The 22,201-nt window shown below is 33.4% G+C and overlaps 5 protein-coding genes across 6 annotated transcripts; 3 read left to right on the top strand and 2 right to left on the bottom strand.

Moving 5' to 3' along the window:
• On the top strand, nt 1,310–5,110 carry LOC109358875 (receptor protein kinase TMK1-like). The gene is made up of 2 exons (XM_019603355.1): nt 1,310–3,992; nt 4,425–5,110. The coding sequence occupies exons 1-2, from the start codon at nt 1,619–1,621 to the stop codon at nt 4,937–4,939; spliced, it is 2,889 nt and encodes a 962-aa protein (XP_019458900.1). The 5' UTR covers nt 1,310–1,618; the 3' UTR covers nt 4,940–5,110.
• On the top strand, nt 8,540–9,563 carry LOC109358380 (putative uncharacterized protein DDB_G0280555). The gene has a single exon (XM_019602574.1). The coding sequence runs from the start codon at nt 8,583–8,585 to the stop codon at nt 9,366–9,368; it is 786 nt and encodes a 261-aa protein (XP_019458119.1). The 5' UTR covers nt 8,540–8,582; the 3' UTR covers nt 9,369–9,563.
• On the bottom strand, nt 11,592–21,200 carry LOC109358384. Of its 2 annotated transcripts, XM_019602579.1 has the most exons (4): nt 21,196–21,200; nt 14,414–14,456; nt 13,299–13,486; nt 11,592–11,974 (listed from the first exon to the last, which is right to left on the bottom strand). In XM_019602579.1, the coding sequence occupies exons 3-4, from the start codon at nt 13,455–13,457 to the stop codon at nt 11,804–11,806; spliced, it is 330 nt and encodes a 109-aa protein (XP_019458124.1). In that variant the 5' UTR covers nt 13,458–13,486; nt 14,414–14,456; nt 21,196–21,200; the 3' UTR covers nt 11,592–11,803. The 2 variants fall into 2 exon arrangements, with proteins under 2 accessions (XP_019458124.1, XP_019458125.1); XM_019602580.1 differs by lacking the exon at nt 21,196–21,200 and having other exon boundaries at nt 13,299–13,489; nt 14,414–14,444.
• Nucleotides 15,927–19,221, bottom strand: LOC109358381 (rho GTPase-activating protein 1-like). The gene is made up of 5 exons (XM_019602575.1): nt 18,884–19,221; nt 18,584–18,704; nt 18,280–18,399; nt 17,257–17,487; nt 15,927–16,627 (listed from the first exon to the last, which is right to left on the bottom strand). The coding sequence occupies exons 1-5, from the start codon at nt 19,006–19,008 to the stop codon at nt 16,124–16,126; spliced, it is 1,101 nt and encodes a 366-aa protein (XP_019458120.1). The 5' UTR covers nt 19,009–19,221; the 3' UTR covers nt 15,927–16,123.
• On the top strand, nt 19,507–21,421 carry LOC109358382 (60S ribosomal protein L10a-like). Its single transcript, XM_019602576.1, has 6 exons — nt 19,507–19,609; nt 19,714–19,933; nt 20,195–20,360; nt 20,451–20,656; nt 20,989–21,254; nt 21,356–21,421. Exons 1-5 carry the CDS (start codon nt 19,551–19,553, stop codon nt 21,040–21,042), a joined length of 705 nt encoding a protein of 234 aa, XP_019458121.1. The 5' UTR covers nt 19,507–19,550; the 3' UTR covers nt 21,043–21,254; nt 21,356–21,421.

Here is a 22,201-nt window from a genome sequence, read left to right as displayed (position 1 = left end):
CATACATATGTGAAAGAAAATGAAGTAAAAACATCACACTATAAATAATTTGGCAGATTGTTATGACTTTTTTTCTGATTGTAATGCAATTTGGTCTTGCTATGGTGCCAACTGCCAACCTTCTTGGTTCCTTTACGTTTAATTGCATAATTGATGTGTTCTGATAAAATGTATACATAGATTTTCTTTGGCATGAGTAAATTTTGCATGCTTTGACAATGCATGATTATTTTGGGGAAAATGGTCTAAGAACAGGAAAGTAGGCATTTTCCAGTCACTAATTAAAGAAGTTTCTCTGCACCACAAAGGGCCCACTGATTTTTGAGATGCATGTAGATATTTTTCAAATAAGTTAGGCTTCGAATAATGAACCAAAAGGTGCCGCCGACACTGAAATGATACGGTATTACATCTCATCTGGCATCTGAATAATAAAATTAATTCAATACAACAAAATTTTAATTTTTTTGACCAACCGCCACATTTAAACACATCCTGAGTTGCACAAAATGTGGTGTTGATAATGTTTTTTCAAAACATGGGACAGGACATATCTAATTAGGCACATGTGATGTAATAAGATTGAAAGTGTATATGAGTATAACAACTCTGTTGAAAATAGATCCTCTTGTAAATGCTTTTCACTTTGACAAGGTTATGTTGAAAATAGATCCTTTTTAGTTATTACCTTATAATCTTTATCGTGTGAAAAGGAATCATTCAACTGGATGGAATTGGATTGGTGTCTTTGTAGCAATATATAAGAATTTTTCTCCATTGAACTGTCTTTTTTGTCTGTTTGGGCAGTCACATAACAGTAATTTGGTCAAAAGAAGAAAGTTGTAATCATAAAAGTCTAACACGAAAGAAGGTAACTAGTGTTATAACCGACATCAAAGGAGAAATGCCGTACAATAAACTTGAACAGCCACCATCTAAGGCTATAATCTAGGATACCTCTATTCACTAGATACGGGACCTACTCTTTTTATTTCTCTTTTGGTTTTGTAACATTATTACTTGTTGCAAATTTAGGTGCCTCCCCATAAATCATAAAATATCAAATATCCCAAGATGGACCCACTTTATTCCTACCATCATCCACTTCTTCTACTCTTTCTTCTTTTACACCTCAACTTTTTATTTACATAAAATTCACAACCAGACAATTTAAAGAAAAAATATGTCATTTTTATAGCAAATGTGGGATTAAAAGTATAATGGTAAGAGATAAAAATAGATTTATTTGTTCTATATTAAAATAATAATGGCAATTGTAGAGTGGAGTGAGAGTTTGGTTAAGAAGGGTTCCTTCCTTCCTTCCATCCTTCCTTGTTAAAGAAAAAATAAAATGTAGTAAAAGTATAAGATACCCTTATTCCTCTGTAGTCTGTACTTATCTCAATTTCAGGAACTTCTATTCTCCTTCTCAGGCTGTCAACATTTTCCTAATACAATGCCTATTTTCCTAGTTAAGAGTAACAAACAAGAACTCACACTCTTACGAGCTCTTGTTATATTATAGCTATCTTCTGAGTTTCTCTCTTTTTATACCTTCCTTCCATCTCATTTTGGTCATACAACTACAACTCATACATTCATATATTTTTCTTTCTTCATGGCCACCAAAATGGAACTTTCCATCTTTCTCTTTTTCAGCCTAATTATTACAATGTGTCATGGTGCCACAAACCCAAATGATCTCAAAGTTCTGAATGATTTCAGAAAAGGGTTGGAAAATCCAAAGCTTCTAAAATGGCCAGAAAATGGAGATAACCCTTGTGGTCCTCCTTCATGGCCTTTTGTGTTCTGTTCTGGAGATAGGGTCACTCAGATTCAAGCTAAGAATCTTGGTCTTAGAGGTTCATTACCTCAAAACTTCAATCAACTCTCAGAACTCTACAACTTGGGTCTTCAAAGGAACAACCTTAGTGGAATTTTACCTAGTTTCAGTGGATTATCCAAACTGCAATTTGCTTTCTTGGATTACAATGCATTTGATGCGATCCCCTCCGACTTCTTTAATGGACTCAGCAGCCTTAGGGTTTTGTCTTTGGAGGAAAATTCACTGAATGCAAGTGCTGGTTGGTTATTCCCCATGGATTTACAAAAATCGGTGCAATTGACAAATCTTTCTCTTGTGCACTGTAATCTGGTTGGGGCATTGCCTGATTTTCTAGGCACATTGCCATCCCTCACAAATTTGAGGCTTTCAGGCAACAAACTATCCGGTACTATTCCTGCAAGTTTTGCTCAATCTTCATTCCAGGTTTTGTGGTTGAATGATCAAGAAGGCGATAAACTAACCGGTCCTATCAATGTTTTCACTTCAATGTTTTCCCTAAGACAACTTTGGCTACACGGAAACCAGTTCACAGGGAAAATTCCACAGGATATTGGAAATCTCACTTCCTTACAGGAACTCAACCTTAATAGCAATCAACTTGTTGGCATGATTCCAGATTCGCTAGCAGATATGGACCTTGAGATATTGGTATTGAATAATAACAAGTTAATTGGTCCGATACCTGAGTTTAAGGCTGCCGATGTTTCTTTTGATAACAATTTCTTTTGTCAGCCTAAGCCGGGGCTTGAATGTGCACCTGAAGTTACTGCACTACTGGATTTTCTGGATGATCTGAATTATCCATCATTTCTCATTAATGATTGGTCAGGTAATAAACCATGCACAGAAAGCACAGGTTCATGGTTTGGATTGAGCTGCAATTCCAACTCAGAGGTATCTATGATAAACTTACCAAAGCAAAGGCTCAATGGTACTTTGAGTCCCTCACTTGCTAAATTAGAATCACTCCTTGAAATTAGGCTGGATGGAAACAATATAGCTGGCACAGTTCCTAGTAATTTTACTGAATTGAAATCTTTGAGATTGTTGGACTTAAGTGATAACAATTTTGAGCCTCCATTACCAAACTTTCATGATGGTGTGAAGGTTATAACTGAAGGTAATCCTCTTCTTGTGAATCAAATTGGACCTATTAGAAGTCCACCACCCGAAGATTCACATTCTTCAGTGCATAACGTCTCGCCTCCTTCATCATCTCATAAGTCACTTGTTCCAAGCAAGAGCTCAATTTCAATTCAATCCAGACCAAATGGCTTCAAAAGATTGAAAATAATAGCAACAGTGGCTGGTGTTGCAGTCCTTGCATTTTTAGCAATTTGTATTGTTTATCTGTTCATATGTTGCTGGAAGAAGAAAAAAGCCACAACGGAAGCTCCAAGTTCCATTGTGGTTCACCCTAGAGATCCAACTGCTCCAGAAAACATGGTTAAAATTGCAGTCTCAAATAGCACCACCACTGTGGGAAGCTTATCAACAAAGATGGGCACAAGTTCTCTCAGTAACATTAGTGGTGAAACTCAAAACTCTTATGTGACTAAGGCTGGAAACCTTGTGATCGCAGTTCAAGTACTGCGTATTGTTACGAATGACTTCGCTTCAGAAAATGAGCTAGGCCGTGGTGGATTTGGAACAGTTTACAAGGGTGAACTAGAAGATGGGACAAAAATTGCAGTTAAAAGAATGGAGCTTGGAGTTATTAGTAGTAAGGCACTGGAAGAGTTTGAAGCTGAAATCGCTGTTCTTTCCAAGGTTCGCCACAGACACTTGGTATCCCTATTAGGGTATTCCATTGAAGGCAACGAGAGACTTTTGGTCTACGAATATATGCCACTTGGTGCTCTAAGCCAGCATCTTTTTCATTGGAAAAGTTTGAAGTTGGAGCCTTTGTCGTGGTCACAAAGGCTTGCAGTAGCACTAGATGTTGCTAGAGGCATGGAATACCTTCATGGTCTAGCTCGTGAGACCTTCATCCACAGAGACCTCAAGTCTTCTAATATTCTACTTGGTGATGATTTTCGTGCAAAAGTTTCAGATTTTGGGTTGGTGAAGCTTGCACCGGATGGTGAGAAATCAGTAGTAACCAAACTTGCTGGGACATTTGGATACCTTGCTCCTGAATATGCAGGTATGCCATTTCTTTAAATCACCTTTTGGACCTTCTTTCTAACAATATAAAACTCTAGTAGAAATTGAGAATGAGTGCACAGTGTAGTATAAGAAAAATATAATTCTACATTGTCAGACATGCTTATCTATGTCTAATGTCTTTGCTAAGATATACTCCTGTTCATTTATATCACGCCCCAACTGAAACTACCTAATAATATACTGTTTGATCACAAGGATAAACTTAATGTAAATAAGCTAAAACAAAAATGATATATAATTAGGTAGTTCAGTTCAACATTTTAGAAATGTGTCATATGATCCCTGTTCAGTTCAGGCTATTGTAACATACATATAAGATATAGATGTGTGTTGTTTAAGGACTCCATTATTCTCAGTTTGATCTGATGAATCTAGTTTCACATGGTAAGTAAGTTTCTATGTGTTTCAGTGATGGGGAAAATCACCACAAAAGTTGATGTGTTTAGCTATGGTGTGGTGTTGATGGAACTTCTGACTGGACTAATGGCGCTTGACGAGAGCCGGCCAGAGGAAAGCCGGTACCTCGCTGAATATTTTTGGCGAATTAAATCGAGCAAACAAAAACTCATGGCTGCGCTTGATCCAGCTCTTGGTGCAAGCGAAGATACATATGAGAGCATAACCATTGTAGCTGAACTTGCTGGACATTGCACTGCAAGAGAAGCGAACCATAGGCCAGATATGAGTCATGCTGTAAATGTACTAGTAGCACTAGTAGAGAAATGGAGACCAGTTGATGATGAATTATTAGATGACTACTATGGCATTGATTATAGTAGACCACTTCAGCAAATGTTGAAAATTTGGAAGGAAGCAGAAAGCAAAGAGTTTAGTTATGCTGCTAGTCTTGAAGATAGTAAAGGCAGCATAGCACTAAGGCCCTTAGGTTTTGCAGAATCATTTACTTCAGCTGATGCTCGATGATTTGGATATGAAGGCTCTAAATTGCAGCTGTGGCCACAGTTGCAGAGACTAAAAAAAACCATAATACAGACAATTGCTTAAAAATGTGTGCGGCGACAATTTACAACCTCTAACTTCAGCGCAATTTGCTGGTGTATCGCTATGTCTTTTTATAAAATTGACTTGGATTCATGGTATTTATTCCTGCAACTAAAAGGTATTATTTGTTATTGGTATTTGTGTAACTGTGTTGTCCTTGGATATCAAAAGACTCCAATCAAAGTACTATACAAAGATGTAGATAAAGAATGGTATTTCTCATTTTTGAGAAAGAAAGCCATCACCAAAAAGATGTAATATGGTGTTTGAAGGTGCTTTGAAGTCTTTCAGGCTTCTTCCTGATTGAACCTTTCTCACAATTGTTGATTATCATGTTGCCTGTTAAGGTATATCCCTATGCCCCAACCAAATTTTTCATTTTAATGTGAAGAAACTAATGGTATGCTAAACTTTAAGCAGAGTAAGCTGCAAATTCTATAACCTCAGAAAAAAGTCATCACCAAAAAATAGAAAGCTATCAGCATATAACGTTTGTATTCTTTGCATATTTTAGGGAAATTTTAATAAGTACCTAAACTTATAAAAAAAATCTGCATTAGCACCAACGCACTCATACACAGAACTACAATTTGTCACTGAAGTGAAAAGAAGGAAAACATTTATGAGGAGCATCTAGACTTTTTACATAACATGAATAAGAAAAAACATTAAGCAAGCACAAAAGCACAAGTAAAATGAGAGAGGGAAGGATGTATTTAGAAGGTATTGGAGAGAATCCTTAGTTTATAAAAGGAATATAAAAAGAAGGTGATCTTAATCCAGTAATATATATTACAGATAGTAATAGAATGATGGGTGATGCAACCATTTTGTATGAAGAATAATGCAAATCTCATATCTTCTTCTATGTTCATCAGCTCACTACTCTACCTACACTCAATATAGAAGGAGGAGGATATGCTTTCTTCGTGATGTTACATGTGAAATATGTGAGCTTTCCTTACTAAAATATACACATTTTTTTGGATCATTTTGTACAATGCACACAACTCTAACAGTTCTATTGATTTACACGCTCTGACTCAATACCAGAGTATATTAATTTCCTTAGTTATTACATCACTCTAGTCTAGTTATCTTTACAAATTTGAACTAAGCAAATTAAGGTGTATCAATTTTTACTTGCCTAATATGCAATAACGTTTTATAAATTTGTAGAGTGTGTATAGTATAGACTAAAATAAGCACAAACATTTTTCATATTAGGTGTTTGGAGTTTTTCCTTTGTTATTATTATTACTGGGTTGGTGGCAGTTTAAGGTAAAGGTAGGCATGATTAGTAGTGCCATTGGGGGTAAGACGAGACTAGGTCGAAAGTAGAAATAGGGCAGCAATGGAACTCATTTCATTTTTTTTGAAGTCTATCTATATTATGACGTATTAGACTCCTCTCTAGTATTGGGAAAAAAATACATAGAATAACAAAAAATATAGCACATATAATTACATTTGTATCTTTTTTATCTATCATTAAAAACATTTTTATCATTAAAACTAAAAGAAAAAACACATTCTCCTCTTCGATACAGAAGAGGAGTCTCACTCTATTATGAGAACATGTAGTGATATCCAAAAGTTGAAATGAGTGATTGATGTAATTCCCAGTATCTTAGCACTAAAGTATTCATCTGGCTAAAGATGTGTTTGTAGTAGAATAAGGCATTTTTAAGATAACACCATTTATTATGCTTGTATCCCATTGGACCGGCCTTTCACCATATAACGATACAGCTTTAGTTAAGTCATTTAACGCTTCATAAGAGGTAAACATAATTGACCTAAATCTATTAATAAATTCTTTTATCTTCTTCTCCTATTATATAATAAGACATTTTTAAAATACATATCATATCCCTTTCTTTCCAATTTACATGCAAACCTGTATTATGATATCTTAACTATTTTAACAAAAAAGAAGAAGAGATTTATGGAATAATTTATTGATGAGAATAAAATATGTCCACATACTAGAAGATATAAGTTATTTATTTTAACCATTAAAATTATGACATTAATATTTTTTTCTACAAAAATATTTCTAAAGAGTAAAAAAAATAGTAGACATATGTCATAATTTTAATAGATAGAGAATATAATTTACATCATAATATAATCAAATACTTGATTATCTATATTAATATAATAATATACCTTTTCAAACTCTTTAGTCAAATGGAACTGTTTTAAAATTAGTTGGCAACTTAAATCATATAAATATTTGTACCTATATTAAATGTTTAATTATATTAAATATTATATGAAATTAACAATTAAATAATATTTTAACAAATAAGATAAATATTTTTTTAATATTTCTCTTCTATGTGTATCATCACCCGCTTGTGTTATGGGGTTATGGTTGCTTATATATACTTTTTTTTATACTAGCATCTTGACATGCACTCTCCTGCCTGTCAACTCGCTTTCCTATTGTTTGTAATGTATAATTTGTATTTTATAAATTCAAATATAATTTTTTGCGCTAAATTTGCGGTTAAATTTATTCAATTAGTCTAATATTCAATTTTTTAAATACACTTTTAAAATAAGAAAATAATAAGGGTAAAATAAAAAAATAATATTATATGGTTTTTTGGTAGAAATAAAAAGATATTAAGGTCAAAATAGGAAAACACAAATTACACCATGATGAGTGATTATTTTGTGTTTTTCCTTTATTGATAGTATAGATACTACCAAGTATGAGACATGTTATTACAATACTCTTTTTATTATATAAAATTAATTATAAAAATTCTAGAACGATATAAAGGAAATAAATAAAAATTATACATGAAAATAAAATTATCCACACTAATACATGGGAATGAATTGGGATAGGTATGTATGGGAAATTAATGGATTTAGATTTGGATTTTAATGAATAGATAGAAAGTCATCCATAGATCCATATATATTCATTTAAATCATATTTTAAATTACTTAATTCATTTATGTTGAAACTTACTTTTTAACAAAAGGATTTATTATTTTGTTTAAGAAACACTTCTTTTTTATTTTGAAAAGGTGATTTTTTTTGAATTTTGGAGAAAAAAAAATTCTACATGCATGCATGTAACATCTAAGATTCTATATATACGATTTTCAATAGATATTTATATATGTTATGTATTTAAAAATAAATTTATAATATTAATTATATTTATATGTCATATAATTGATCTTAATTTAATAAAAAGTCAAAGTTTGAATAAGAAAATATAAAACACAATATATGTATATAGAAAATATAAAATATATGTAAAATGTATGATATAATAAGAGTGAGGTAATAAGAAAGAAGTAAATTGAATGGAGAATGTCTCCAACTCTCCATGGCTTAAGATCCAATTTTGGTAAATTAGATTGGACGTAAATAAAATAATAAAAAATAAAAGTTGTTTGTAGTGTATGGGCTTTTGATATAGAGGAAACCATGTTGGCGTGAAAATCCCTTTTTATTCTCTATCTCGCTCTCTTTAATTCTTTATCACACACACTCACACGCACACGCACAGTGAGAGAATTTGATCAATTACAGAATATGCAACAACCAACACATTCAGTTCCCGTTACTGGTTACCCAGCCCCAGCGTACGGTGGTGGAGGAGGACAACAACAGTATCAGAACGGTGGAGGAGGAGGAGGAGGACAACAACAGTATCCTTACGTGGCATATCCACAACAAGCCCCTCTATACTACAACAACAACAACAACAACAACAACAACAACAACAACCAAGGTCCCTTCGCTACTCGATCCTTCTTCCGCGCTTTCGTCGGAACCATGATATGTCTTGTTATCATATTTGCAATCATCATTCTCATCACTTTCCTCGTTCTTCGTCCTTCTTTCCCTTCTTTCCAACTCAATTCACTCTCTATATCTGACTTCAACACATCTTCCCAATTACTATCTGCCACGTGGCATATCTCATTTCTCACCGTTAATCAAAACAAGAAGATCTCACTCACCTATCAGGCACTGCGTTCATCAATCTTCTACAGAAACTACTTCCTCACTGATTCACAGTTACCACCTTTTAGAGCGGAGACTAAGTCAGAGAATAATATAAATGTAACCCTATCTCTCACACAGACATATGTTGACCCATATGTTATACGAGGACTTAACACTGACACAAACCAGCGTGCTTCTATTACATTTGATATACAACTCCTTGCTTCTACTTCATTCCACTCTGGTTCATGGCGATTCAGATCTCTCTTGCTTAAGGTACTCTGCGAGGATGTTACAATTGCAATCTCCTCCACAGCCACCTCTGGTAATTTCATTGGTGGACCTAAGAAATGTCAGGTCTGGAATTGATTTTCATTTAATTCAATTGTTAACCTCATCGATCCATTTTGAACCCTAACTTTCAAAAAGGGGACAATTTATTTGCTATTTACTTATTATTGAATTCTTGAATAATTTATCCTTTTTATGCACTTCACATTAGGTTTCAATTCTTGCTTATTTATTATTCTATGCCTGTATATAATTTTCACATCTTATACATTTTTTGGGAACTTTTTTGGGCTTATCCACCAACTGAATTGATGACGAGAGAGAGAGTGAATTACAATTTATTTGGATGATAGTCTTGGATCATTGACTGAATAAAGCTGTTCTATGCTCTGCTGAATGTAACAACTAGCCGAAATTGTTGTATATGGTTGGGGTCATGTTTTGAATTAATAGCTATATCAGATCTCTCAATCATTTTCTATATAGAATGCAAAACAAGCACTAGTGGTGCAAGAAGCTTGTCCATTTCTAGCTCTGGTTTTAAGTGTTCCTATACATTGTTCAAGTAATTATAACAGGTGCAAGTAATTTATTCTGAAATAAACAAAACTTCAGTATTTATCATCAGAACATACAATTAATCTAAAACTCTAGTATTATTTCCTCAGTTGTATCTTAGAGATCAGAAGAATATATCAGGTTACTGTAGTTCTTTTCCAAGTATTCAGCTTTGTTGTTTGAGTACTTGATTACGAAACTTTATGAATCTAAACAAGGCTTTTTGTAGTCCTATTAATAAATTAATGTAAATGAAAAATGTATTATATTTACCACCTAATGGGAAAGGACTTGGTCTTGGTTGTTGAAAAACATATTTTGTTTTTAAATATCCTTATGCAAAATTGATGAAGGCAGGTGTTCATAGTTATAGGCTACCTTGGCATTTTCTGTAGTTTAGAAAGTTGTTGGCATAGGTTGAATTGTCATATTTCATAATCCTAGCACTTCCCTCTTGTACCCGGATCCACCAGTAACCCAAACAGAGTGTGAAAGAGTATAACAAGATTTAGGACCACTAGACAGTAGGCACCAACACTCATGCTTGAGTCCCATAATCATATATTTCATCGCCCCCACCGATTGGAAAATGAAAAGGGTGGATGTGGAAGAAAATGTGAGATTTTTTATTTGTAGGTTCAAATTAATAAAAAGGTTATAAAATCTCTTAAAGCTGGTGGCCAAGTCCTATAATTTCGATGAAACCTAATTGGTTGATGGAGTAGCAGAGTAAAACCTCAACCAGGGGCTTTTAGCAATTATTCAAAACTGATTTTTTATCAATTTTATAACCATCGGCATAGATCAAATTTTTATTCAAGATGAATGGTTATTACTTATTATACCAAATAAAGTTGCACTTTATAGAATTATGTTTCCGTATTATCTGACAACACCGTAAACGCTCACCGTTTGTCCATTGTTTATTTGTTTAATTAATTATAGAATGCCAAAAAATAGTCTCCACAGTTGAGTGGATGGAATGAGGTTCTCCTCTAATCTCCGCTCCCAAAATATCCCCATATTTCTTAATTAGTACCTAATATCTTGAACTAAAAATTATATAATAATTGCTTATGGTTTTGCATTACAATTAAGAATTGCATTTCATAAAATTAATCAGTAGTAAGAAATTGCGCTACTTGACTAAATTCTCCATATTGTAATGGAAAAAACTCTTTTAATTAGTATGTTCATTCTTTTTTTGTCGTTCTATAATCATTGTTAAATGGTTTTGAATTAAAATTTCAATGCATTTATCAAATCAATGATAAATAGACACACAAAACCATAACTCCCTAAGTAATAATACCTTAATAGTAAAAAAATTCAGAGACTTTGTACTGTCATAACGACCTACACATGAAAGTAACTGATAATATAAAACATAGTTCTTTGGGCAATATAAAAAACAGCATTCCTCACAATGGTTATAAAATAGAATGAAGGAAGTAGTAGTAGATATGAAAATACTTAAAATATAATGATCTTGGGGGGAATGTGGAATGTGGAATGTGGCAGCAATATATATATTATTATAATAGAAAAGGCAGCGACCTAACCTACATGATCTTCATTTTCATCCTAAAAAACTAAACATCGGTTCGGTCAGGTCAGGTCAGGTCATAAGGCAGTCAAAGACTGTTGCAAATTAAGAAAATGAGTTGTGATGGATAGTGTAAAAGTTTAGAAATGAAGAACCCCATACTAAGACAGAATAAAATGCATCATGGTTATCCACTTTTATACACACTCCTCTTTTTCTTTATTCTAACATATGGAATAACTCATCTCCATCCATTTTTGTTTTATTTTGTTTTGCTGAGAATAAACTGAATAAATAAGTCTCCTTTTGAGAGCAAATCTTTTACAACCTTCCCTATTAACTAATAAGGAACAACTCTACAACAAGAGAACATAAAGAAGAATTACAGTAACATCCTTGCAACATTTACTTAATCCTCTAAAATTTGCTGTTGCTCAAGCTCAAGAATCCGCTCAGCCACATGGTTTATTACAGTGCCATTTCTAGTTTCATTGCTTCCTCTACACTGCTGCAGTTGTTCCTGAAGATGTCGCACAAGCTCATTCAGTCTTTGAATATTCTTCTCTTGCACCAGAATTATCTGCACCAACCAACCAACATCCATTCAAAGATAACTTCACTATACAAATAAAATGACAATGCAGGCAGACCTTACTATAATCTTATCATATAATGGTTTACCTACATTGAAACAAACAACAGTTGGTTTCAATGGCCCATTAAATGTGATGCTCCATTAACCACTAATATATCTAAATTTTCTATATGTGCGTAAGTTTTGAAAATCAGAAATGCAAATTAAGCCCATAAATGTACCAACCTTCCTCCAGTAAGGCAATTTTTTACATGGCATATAGTCATATACAGCCAAAATTCCCTCAAAGTATGAAAGATTGATGTCAGAGACTAATATACCAAACCCATGTTATCAGAAGATTGTCTGCTCAACTTATTTGAATTTTACCACTGAATCAGTGATACATATAAAAAGTATACGCATGTAAACCTTTCAATTGCAATGATAAGCTTGGGAGTGTGGAACCTTGCACAAATGGCATACAGTATAAAACACGCATAAAGGCATTCTGTTAAGATGACTTTGTTTTACTTAGGAATGATTACATAGAATAGAAGAACATGAGTAATCCTGGTGAATTCTTACATAACAAAAATGCAATATGCAAAAGAAGAGCAACAAAGGATCCAATAACAATTTGCAATTTAAAAGTTAAAACTAATTGCCACTCCTTCCCATTTTACATTCATTTTTTAAGGAAGCAATCAATCAAGTTAAAACCCAAGCATGATCTGCTTTATTGCTTCTAAACTACGGAATGTAAAGCTTCCAAGTTCCAACAAAACAACTACACCCCAATCACTTAGCTGAACCCCAAGAAATTCAAAGAGTAAGGCCAGGACCCATGTTTTCAGAATTGAGGGGTGTAGCTCATTTTTTCCTGCTATATGGAGGATGGTATCAAGAGTACATAAAACTATTTTTTAGAAGTGAATATCAAACTCCCCTTCACCGCCTCCAACAAATAACGAAGAAAACATCTGAAAATCAACAACGAGGAAAGTGGCATGACCATGATAGATGTACGCAACCTTACCCTCGCAAGCAAATGCACAAGCATCTAAAACACTATAGTACCTAGGCCAACTAGTCTAGAAACTTGTAACCATCTTGCTTACCCTACATTCTGAGAAAACTTCTTTATTGGATTATAATTATGAACAAAATGGATGCTTGCTGCAACAGTTTAAATCATAATGTAGGTCAACAACTGAATAACAATACCACGCAAAGGAGATACTAAATAAAAAACGAAGGTACTAATAATATCAAATGGAAGAGATGTATGCATAAATCAAACAAAATAAAGGATGGAAAAACTTAGGACCTTCTCCTTGACAGTATCTTCACCCTTTGAAATGTGTTGCTGCTTTTGAGATACGCTAGGATTGGAATCAACATCAGCAATAAGTTGCTGCTTCCACTCAAACTGTGAGGTGATGATAAGTATAATCAGCAAAAAAACAAGCAACATTGGCCTCGACATGACTTCCAATTTGATTATAGGTTCAACACCTGGTTAAGATTTAAATTATCAGTCAGCAATTAATGGAAGTTGATTGCCTATTCCTAAAAACTAGTTCTGTTTGGCTTAAGTAGTTTATAGTTATGAGATTGTAGTTTATAGGTATGAAGCTAGCTAAAAACTGTGAGACTGTAGATGAAAGCTTATAAGTGTGCAGATAGCTTGTTGAATCAAAGTTGTTTGGCAAGTAGCTGTGAGATTATAGTTTATAGTTCCAAAGGTAGTTGAAAGCTGTGAGATTATAGATGAAAACTCGTAGTTACATAGCTAACTGATTGAATTAGAGCTGTTTGACAAAACTAGTTTTGCAACTAGTTGAAATTTGTTAATTGACTTAAAAAGACATGCAATATTATATATTGGGATGGGATAAAAACTGTCATTGTTGAAAAATTAAAAGGAAAAACTTAAATTTGAATTATTGGAACAGCTTACGGTTTTCGGAAAATTAATTTGAAGTAGCTTTTCATATGCTAGCTTTCAAAAGCTACGATCTCCCTTTAATTTGTTCATCAAACCATTTTACAAACATTTTGACTGAGCCAAAAAACTATAATTACACCAAATAAGCTATACGCTTGTCATGCCTAACTGTGTGGTTGGTTGAGATTAATTCTGCCAAATAAGCATAATTGTACGGCTGAAGTTGTTTTGCAAAAATATGATCACAATCCTGGAGCTATTTTTGGGCGAATTAGGTGAAAATATGTATAATTTTAAGATTTCTCTTATGATTATGCAGATATTATTTGATAATCGGATTATGATCAAAACAGTAAGCAAGTTTGTGATGAATTATTGAATGAGATAGAGGGAATTGAAAATAGGGATAAATTAAGAGGTGTGGTGAAATGAAAGAAGAGAAGTTTAGAAATGAAAGAAGAGAAGTTTAGAAATGAAGGAGAAGAAAGACATACAGATTGAAGTGAAGGAGAAAACCCTAAATTCATGCTCATCAATCTGAATCCTCTGTACACGGAGTGACGTGTGAGTGATGAAATGTTGAGAAAACAGTTTTGAAATTGTTGCAAGTTTGGGAATGGGATATTTGGATATAACAAAACTTTTATATTTCTTCTAAATCTTTATTACTATGTGGAGTTGTGGACGATGCCTCTCTCTTTTCTTTCTCTACTTTCATTTCTAACTTTTCATTATTTCAATAAATTCAATAGTGACTATGTGTTAATTTTATATTAGGTAAAATTCATGCCTCTCTCTTCAACTAACTTGCACATTAAAGAAATAAATTATATATTAGGCAAAATTAAACCAAAGTTAATGCTAAATTTCCTACAACTAATATTTGTTGAAAGCAACTATGCAATAAAATGAAGAAGATTAATTTTTAATTTTCACTCAAGATAAGAAAGTACCAAAATTTCAAAAATGATTTTGTCAAAAATAATTCTTTTAGAGTTAAACAAACTTCATTTTAATTCTAAATTTAGATTTGTGTGTTATAATTTATTTTTTTATTTAGAGTGTTGGTAGGTGAGATGGATAGTCGAGAGACTATGTTTATTTATAATATACATAATTATAAAGATTTGACCTACTTTAAGTTTAAGATGGTTGAGAGACTATATTAATTTATAATATAAGTGAAATATTTATATATCATTAGATAAAAGATTTATATAAAATTAATATATTATCTTCGTTCATTTGTATTAATTTATTTGAAAAAATTAAAAATGATGAATGATAGATATACTCTCAGCCCACACGTTTTTTTTCCCAGTCTTATGATATATAGGAATAAAAGGATTTAAGCATTTGTAAATTGAATGCAAATTGATGAATGAGAAATCAAAAGAAGCATCCTCCTTGCCGTAATATATATAAAACCTTCCTTCACCTATATCATGTACAATTGTACATATGATAGTGGTGTTGAACAGGGATTTTGTGTGGTGTTTTGAATTGCATACAAAAAGGTGAAAGGCTAATGCAACATATTGGAAGGAACATTAATCATATGTTACCCCGGACCTGAGAAATGACCAAGGATCCTCTCCATTAATAGTAAATGTGAAATGCTGCCATGGCTAATAGATTTTCTTGCTAAACAGTTTTCCCAACAACACTTTTGGCCGCTACTTGTAGTGACAAATATTGCTGCCAATAACTTTTAAACTTGTACTATGTTCTTAGGTTCCTGCTAGTATGGACTCACTCTTCCTTCCTTATTAAGTATTTAAAACAAGTGTATGATCAATACTCAAAGATCAAACCACCAAGGCATTAGTTTAGTGGTGCCTGCTAGCTACATAAGGGTTAGATTCCTAGTAATGATGTTTGTTGGGAGAGACAGTCAAACAAAAATACGCTAATTGATCTACGCGCTGCTCATCAAATTGGTCGACCTTTGTGGCAATGAAATAAAGTGACTGCTTATGTATTCAAGAATCAGCAAGCATGGCTATATGATTGCAAATAATTATTGCTCTCTCATAATTATGAAGACAAGGAAACACACAGGAAATTAGAATTCATTGTTAGTGAGGTCAGTGACTTTCTTCAAATCATATAAAGAAAAACATGCATACAGGAACCACTTCAGTAAACAAACTTACTACCATTGTCACAATTTCAGATAATCAATTTATACTCCTCTGCACTTTTCACCTCCAGGCTTCTTCTGAATCTAAAGTCCTAATTCCCTTTTTCTCAACAGGTTGATGATTTCTTGTTTTTTTAGGCCCTTTTCGGGCATTTGAACTAGTTGATTGAACAGTCTTACTTTTCCTCATGTTTCCTTTGGGTGGAAACTCACAATACAAATCTCTGTCGCAAACTGGATTGTCTGAAGAGCTTATCAAACTGCTACATTCTCCTTCAATTCGGCAGTTATGTAAGCCAGTTTCCTTAGCATCCAAGTTTTCCAGAGCCTCTTCATTTTCTGCAGTAGGAGAAGGCTTTTTTAGTGGTTTGTTTTCTGCAGCAGTATCTTCCATGCAGGACTCCAAGATTCTATGGCGTGCATTCTCGTCCAAAGGTTCTAAATAACATGTAGGAGATGATTCTACCACAGAATCCTTCCTTTCCTGTAGTGTCCTTGCTATAAGTGTCCTTAAGAAGTTCATCACTTGAACTGCATACACCAATGCAGAGAGAGGGTCTACCATCTGCAATAATAGAAAGACCAAATAAATACTTTCATTGACTTGGTACCTTTACTATGGGAAAACACAACACAGTTGATGACTTCATTAAAGGTGAAAGTATTGTCAAAATAGCAAGACCTATATCAGAGAAAGAGTTCAGAAAATGCTTTATTAGAGAATATTTATTTTAATTTGATTTCCTAGATTGATGCTTAGTGGCCAATAGGTCATAGGTTTAAATCCTGAAATAGCCTCTCCGCTCGTGAGGATAAGGTTGCGTACATCAACCCTTCCCAATCTCATTAGGTAGAAGCCTTGCACATTGATATGCCCTTTGATTTCCTAGATGCCAATTTGCATTTTAATGAAGCACGAAATTGCTATAGTAGACAGAGATTCAGATATGATACATATATAGGAAACCATACATTTAAGAGTAAATATGCATAAATCTTTTCATAAAACATAATATACTAGTAGTTGGAATTTCAAAAGTCCAAACTAAACCTAGGAAACAGGCATACATATATGAGATCTGTATAGGACATATGTTGATCAGGACACGTAGATGAATAATATTTAAAAAGCATTGTAACATCTGATATGTTGAAGTATGAGTGGTACAATGCTTTCTAACAAATGGAACTCACATGAGTCATGTTTGGTGCAAAAACCATGGCAATGTTGCGTGCACTCATCTTATTCAGATGTTCGTGTTCGACAACATCAGCCATGAGATTGATGGCCCAGTCAAGTAGGGCAGCTTCAGTGTGAGGTAGATGCTTCACTAGTTCAGCACATTCCTCTTCGGTCTGGCATTGCATCACCTGCTCTTGTGACAATGGATCCAGAACGCCTGTAGGAAGTTCCCTAAACCAAGCCTTTAAAAGTACAAGAATATCAAACTAAATTGTCATATCGTATATAGTATATAACGCATTACACATCTCCATGCTAAAACAATATCACAAACAAAAAATAGACCGTAAGCAGCAGTCACAGAATAGTATTCAGCAAAAATGTTAGCAATTAAAAAAATAGATCTATGCGTTTTTAACTGAAAATCATTTCAAAGGTGTAAATGCATTGTTAGAATACAGTTCATGACAAATAAATAGTACCACAGGATCATAAGACATCTTTTTTTTCCGATGACAGGATCATAAGACATCTGCCTCCAACTTTTCACCCCCAAATAGTACCACTGAAGTAACTACTCGATTTATGAGCACTCAGCTTATCAGATAGTATATACACCAAATATTGCATAGCAATACATTTATGTTGTATGTCCTATCTATTAGAACAATCTGGATATGCTATGTTACTATGTGTTACTGCTCAGTCAAATACCTTCCAAAGTCGTGTCCATTTGTCTCATGTACTAGACTTATAACCATTTTCAATTGGCAAGTTCCTTTATCCAATCTATTACATGTTGAATGATTTCTATGCACAGTTGATTCTATTATTAGATAGATCTATAATAATATTTTGAACAGTTTTAGGTGCATTTTTTCTGCAAGCAAAACTACTCAGCTTTTCAACATTATAAAGACATAAAAGAGACAACTAATTTCCAATATGGTCAATAAGATCAATTGAATATACAATCATATACAAATATGTACTGGAAAAGAGGAACCTGCGGCAATTATCTTATACCATTGTACCTTAATTTGTCCTGCCAAACAATGTATATCAATGCCATCTGGTACTAATCCCAAATTCAATTGATCCCTAACATGTTCCTCTTGACTATTGTCTGGGTTAATTCTGAAAATTCCCTCTGCCTGCATATGTAAATTCAATTGTTTAACCAAACAAGAGCATTAAATTAGTCATTTGTAAGAGGAACAAGGCCACATAGAGTAGTGAATCATAAAGCATGGCTATGTTGTTGCCTTGTTTCACAGGGATTAATGCCTAAGTAGTCAACACAGAGAGAAAAAATGAGGAAAAATGTAGGTGATGAACCTGCAACCCCCCTTGAGCATACAAACGACTTTGCATTAGCAACAGAATTGTTGGCACACTGTTCCCTCTTGAGTCAAATGACAACTGCATGGATTCGGTTGAAACACCAAACACAGTTGCACTACATGTCAAAATAAAACAAAAGCACATGTTAGATTAGTGAAATCTAAAGAAAGTGTGTTATCCTATACAAAGAATAACACATGAATGATGAAGTGTGTCATCCTATACAAAGAATAACACATAAATGATGAAGTGTGTTGTAATCATAAACAATATAATAGATACATGCATGCATACCTAGCACTGGGAGGCCTTCTGGGCATGTCAGGCTCGAATTCAGCAGGCAAACCCAGGAAACCATTGAAGTTATCAAAGGTAACATGTGCAACATGGCGCACGTTAGTTGGGGACCCTATGTCCATGGCCAATAAGCAATGAAATGAAGGATAGATTTTGGGAAAAGGGTAACCAGAAATATTGGTAAACGTAGGTGTAACCAGACAAAGAGGGAGATGGTCAGAAATATTGGTGTTGTTGTTGTTGAGTGGTGCTTGGGTATGAAGCAAAATAGATAGGAGTAGTGGATGAACTTGGTCATGACTTGCTGGCTGGCAATGAAAAAGGACTTTACTTGGAATATAAAAAACGAAAGCACTGAGATTTTATCATTTAAGAAACATTGATTTGATCAGAAAATGGGAGTTTTAACAGAAAGATCTTTGGGTTTCATAAAAATGTGGTACAACGTGAGTATCATTAACTCATTTTTTATTATATAATACTAAGTAAGTTGTTGCTTAGTTTTGGAGCGTTGAACAAGCAATGTAACCAACCTTTCACCTTTGTGTGTATGTGTTACAGTAAGACAGGTCCGGCCCAATGGAAACATATTTGGAGCATAAGATCCGGCCCAATGGAGAGTTTGGGCAAAGATCCCTTTTATATATATTCATTCATTCTTCTTATGCCTCTTTCAAACAAACCCTACCTCCCTTCTATTGCTGCTTCTTCTCCAACTATGAGGTTCGTTTTTATATTTATATTCCTCTTCAACATTTTTTTTCATTTTCATTCTCTTATTTCATCTTAATCTCAACCTATTATTTTCGTTGTTATTGTTATTGCAGTAAGCTTTCGAGTGATGCTGTTAGAGAAGCTATCTCTGGAATCGTTACTGATTCCAAGGAGAATAATCGTAAGTTTGTTGAAACTATTGAACTCCAAATTGGTCTCAAAAACTACGATCCTCAAAAGGATAAGCGTTTCAGCGGTTCTGTTAAGTTACCTCATATTCCTCGTCCAAAGATGAAGATTTGTATGCTTGGTGATGCTCAACATGTTGAAGAGGTATTATTATTATTATTATTATTATTATTATTATTATTATTATTATTATTATTATTATTATTATTATTATTATTATTATTATTATTATTATTATTATTATTATTATTATTATTATTATTATTATTATTATTATTATTATTATTATTATTATTATTATTATTATTATTATTATTATTATTATTATTATTATTATTATTTACAAGAGTTGTTAAATAATTATTCATTGAAGTTTTGCTAACTTTGTATTGCACTAATATGCAGGCAGAGAAGATAGGATTAGACTACATGGATGTTGAAGCGTTGAAGAAGCTGAACAAGAATAAGAAGTTGGTGAAGAAGCTTGCTAAGAAATACCATGCCTTTTTAGCTTCTGAAGCTGTCATTAAGCAGATCCCACGTCTCTTGGGCCCTGGTCTCAACAAGGCAGGCATGTACTACTTCCACTGTTCTTTTTAATTCAATTTTCTCTCATATATCTGTTTTCAACTATGTATTTATGCCATTAGTTATATTTCAGGAAAGTTCCCCACACTTGTTTCTCACCAAGAATCTCTGGAGTCAAAAGTGAATGAGACAAAGGCTATGGTGAAGTTTCAGCTTAAGAAGGTGCTATGCATGGGAGTTGCTGTCGGCAATGTCAGTATGGAGGAGAAGCAAATCTTCCAAAACGTACAACTCAGTGTTAACTTCCTAGTATCCTTGTTGAAAAAGAACTGGCAGAATGTGAGTATTATACTCCTAAACACTTATCTGCTATCAATAATTTCTTTTACCATATGTCCTCTCACGATGTTAGATTTAGCACTCAGCTTATATAAAAAAACCATATTACATGTGAATGTATTGAATTACTCAGTACTAATTTCTTGCATTCTGTTTATAAATAGTTGTGTTAAATGCTGTTGTATTTTGCATTGCCTTTTTGTTGAATATGCCTGTCTGCCTATGTTGCAGTACCCAACTTTTTTATAGGATTAATTTATATGAAGTGCTGTGTTAATTTTTGTTTATTTGGTATTCCAATGGTCTAATGAGGAATTATTTGCTGATTTCAGGTCAGGTGTTTGTATTTGAAGAGTACCATGGGGAAATCCTACCGTGTCTTTTGAGGGATTATTTTTCATTTCAAATCACTGAAACTGTGGTCTCTCTTTTATTTGCTGGACAAGTAATCTTAATCTTGCTACAGTTTTGTATGAATTTTTGTTGCCTGTTATTTCATGTTCTTGGTTTTTGGTTGACAATTAGCTACACATGTTTACCTCAACCCCGTACTCTTCTTTGCCCTTTTATGTATTGGATTGATGAATGATGTTATAAGGTTGTTTGAATGAAATTTTTGAAAAGGTTTTACTAATCATTGCCTTCAAGGTCAGATGGAACTACTAGAAAAAAAGGTATCGTGGATGTAACAAAATATAGTTGTTATTGAGAAGTGGTGTTGGAAAAGGGATTTAATGAAATGGAACGGGTAGTGTAATTGCTCCAATTTTTTCTATTCCTTTTCATCCGTGAAATGAAATGTTGTAGTATCGGTCTATTGGATGTGCTAGTGAGTAATTATAGGGCATCATTCATCAACTACCTTGTCAATCAAAATAGTTTGCCCTTCGAGACAATCCATTTTGGACTCAACACATGCCCTAGCTATATTAGTCCCATAAATTGACCTCCTAAGCCCTGTACCGTTTCTATATTTATATGTAATTGAACCGACTTTAAGTTCTGCTAGACTTGGTGTGATTAGAAGCCCCCTTCAATTCTCATATATAAAATTATAAATACTGAAGAGAAGTGTGCAGAGGAAAATACCTGCTGTCTGTGCTAGTGAAATCTCATGATACACTTGCTAGACTGAAACAATCATTATCCAAATGCCAAAACTTAATGTCCCATGAATATCAAAATCCACATTGCATTTGAAAAACATTGATTGTGAAAGAAAGGAGATGAGATAGAGGGAATATGGATTTCTAAACTCTAAAGTCTAAACACCATTACGTACTTGTACCTGCATTAAATTTTTCTAAAGTAGCTTAAAATAACAAGAATCAAAAAATTAATATAACATTTCCAAAAATCATACCATCAAAAAGACAACTAGGCAAGGCCACATCCCATGTGAAAATCATTATGATATAGTAATTGTACGTTCGAAAATTTAAACACTTGCATACCCAAAATTTTAAAAACTAAAAATTATTCATTAACATGAATCATGTTATGGGAAGTCATACATTAGTTGGGTGATACGTGTGAGAGTAATAT

Source organism: Lupinus angustifolius, chromosome LG10, assembly GCF_001865875.1.
Source record: "Lupinus angustifolius cultivar Tanjil chromosome LG10, LupAngTanjil_v1.0, whole genome shotgun sequence".
Classification (NCBI taxonomy): Eukaryota; Viridiplantae; Streptophyta; class Magnoliopsida; order Fabales; family Fabaceae; genus Lupinus; species Lupinus angustifolius.
The sequence above is the reverse complement of the archived record's forward strand: the minus strand, read 5'-3'. Positions and strand labels throughout refer to the sequence as shown.

Coding starts and splice junctions, on each gene's coding strand:
- LOC109358381 (XM_019602575.1), bottom strand. CDS start 19,008: ATGGACATAGGGTCCCCAACTAACGTGCGCCATGTTGCACATGTTACC. Junction 18,705..18,883: donor AGAAGGCCTCCCAGTGCTAG/GTATGCATGCAT, acceptor TTTGACATGTAG/TGCAACTGTGTTTGGTGTTT. Junction 16,628..17,256: donor TTGCACCAAACATGACTCAT/GTGAGTTCCATT, acceptor CTATTATTGCAG/ATGGTAGACCCTCTCTCTGC.
- LOC109358384 (XM_019602579.1), bottom strand. CDS start 13,457: ATGTCGAGGCCAATGTTGCTTGTTTTTTTGCTGATTATACTTATCATC. Junction 11,975..13,298: donor AAGATACTGTCAAGGAGAAG/GTCCTAAGTTTT, acceptor TGGTTGGTGCAG/ATAATTCTGGTGCAAGAGAA.
- LOC109358380 (XM_019602574.1), top strand. CDS start 8,583: ATGCAACAACCAACACATTCAGTTCCCGTTACTGGTTACCCAGCCCCA.
- LOC109358382 (XM_019602576.1), top strand. CDS start 19,551: ATGCCTCTTTCAAACAAACCCTACCTCCCTTCTATTGCTGCTTCTTCT. Junction 19,610..19,713: donor GCTTCTTCTCCAACTATGAG/GTTCGTTTTTAT, acceptor TTGTTATTGCAG/TAAGCTTTCGAGTGATGCTG. Junction 20,361..20,450: donor CCCTGGTCTCAACAAGGCAG/GCATGTACTACT, acceptor GTTATATTTCAG/GAAAGTTCCCCACACTTGTT.
- LOC109358875 (XM_019603355.1), top strand. CDS start 1,619: ATGGCCACCAAAATGGAACTTTCCATCTTTCTCTTTTTCAGCCTAATT. Junction 3,993..4,424: donor CCTTGCTCCTGAATATGCAG/GTATGCCATTTC, acceptor TATGTGTTTCAG/TGATGGGGAAAATCACCACA.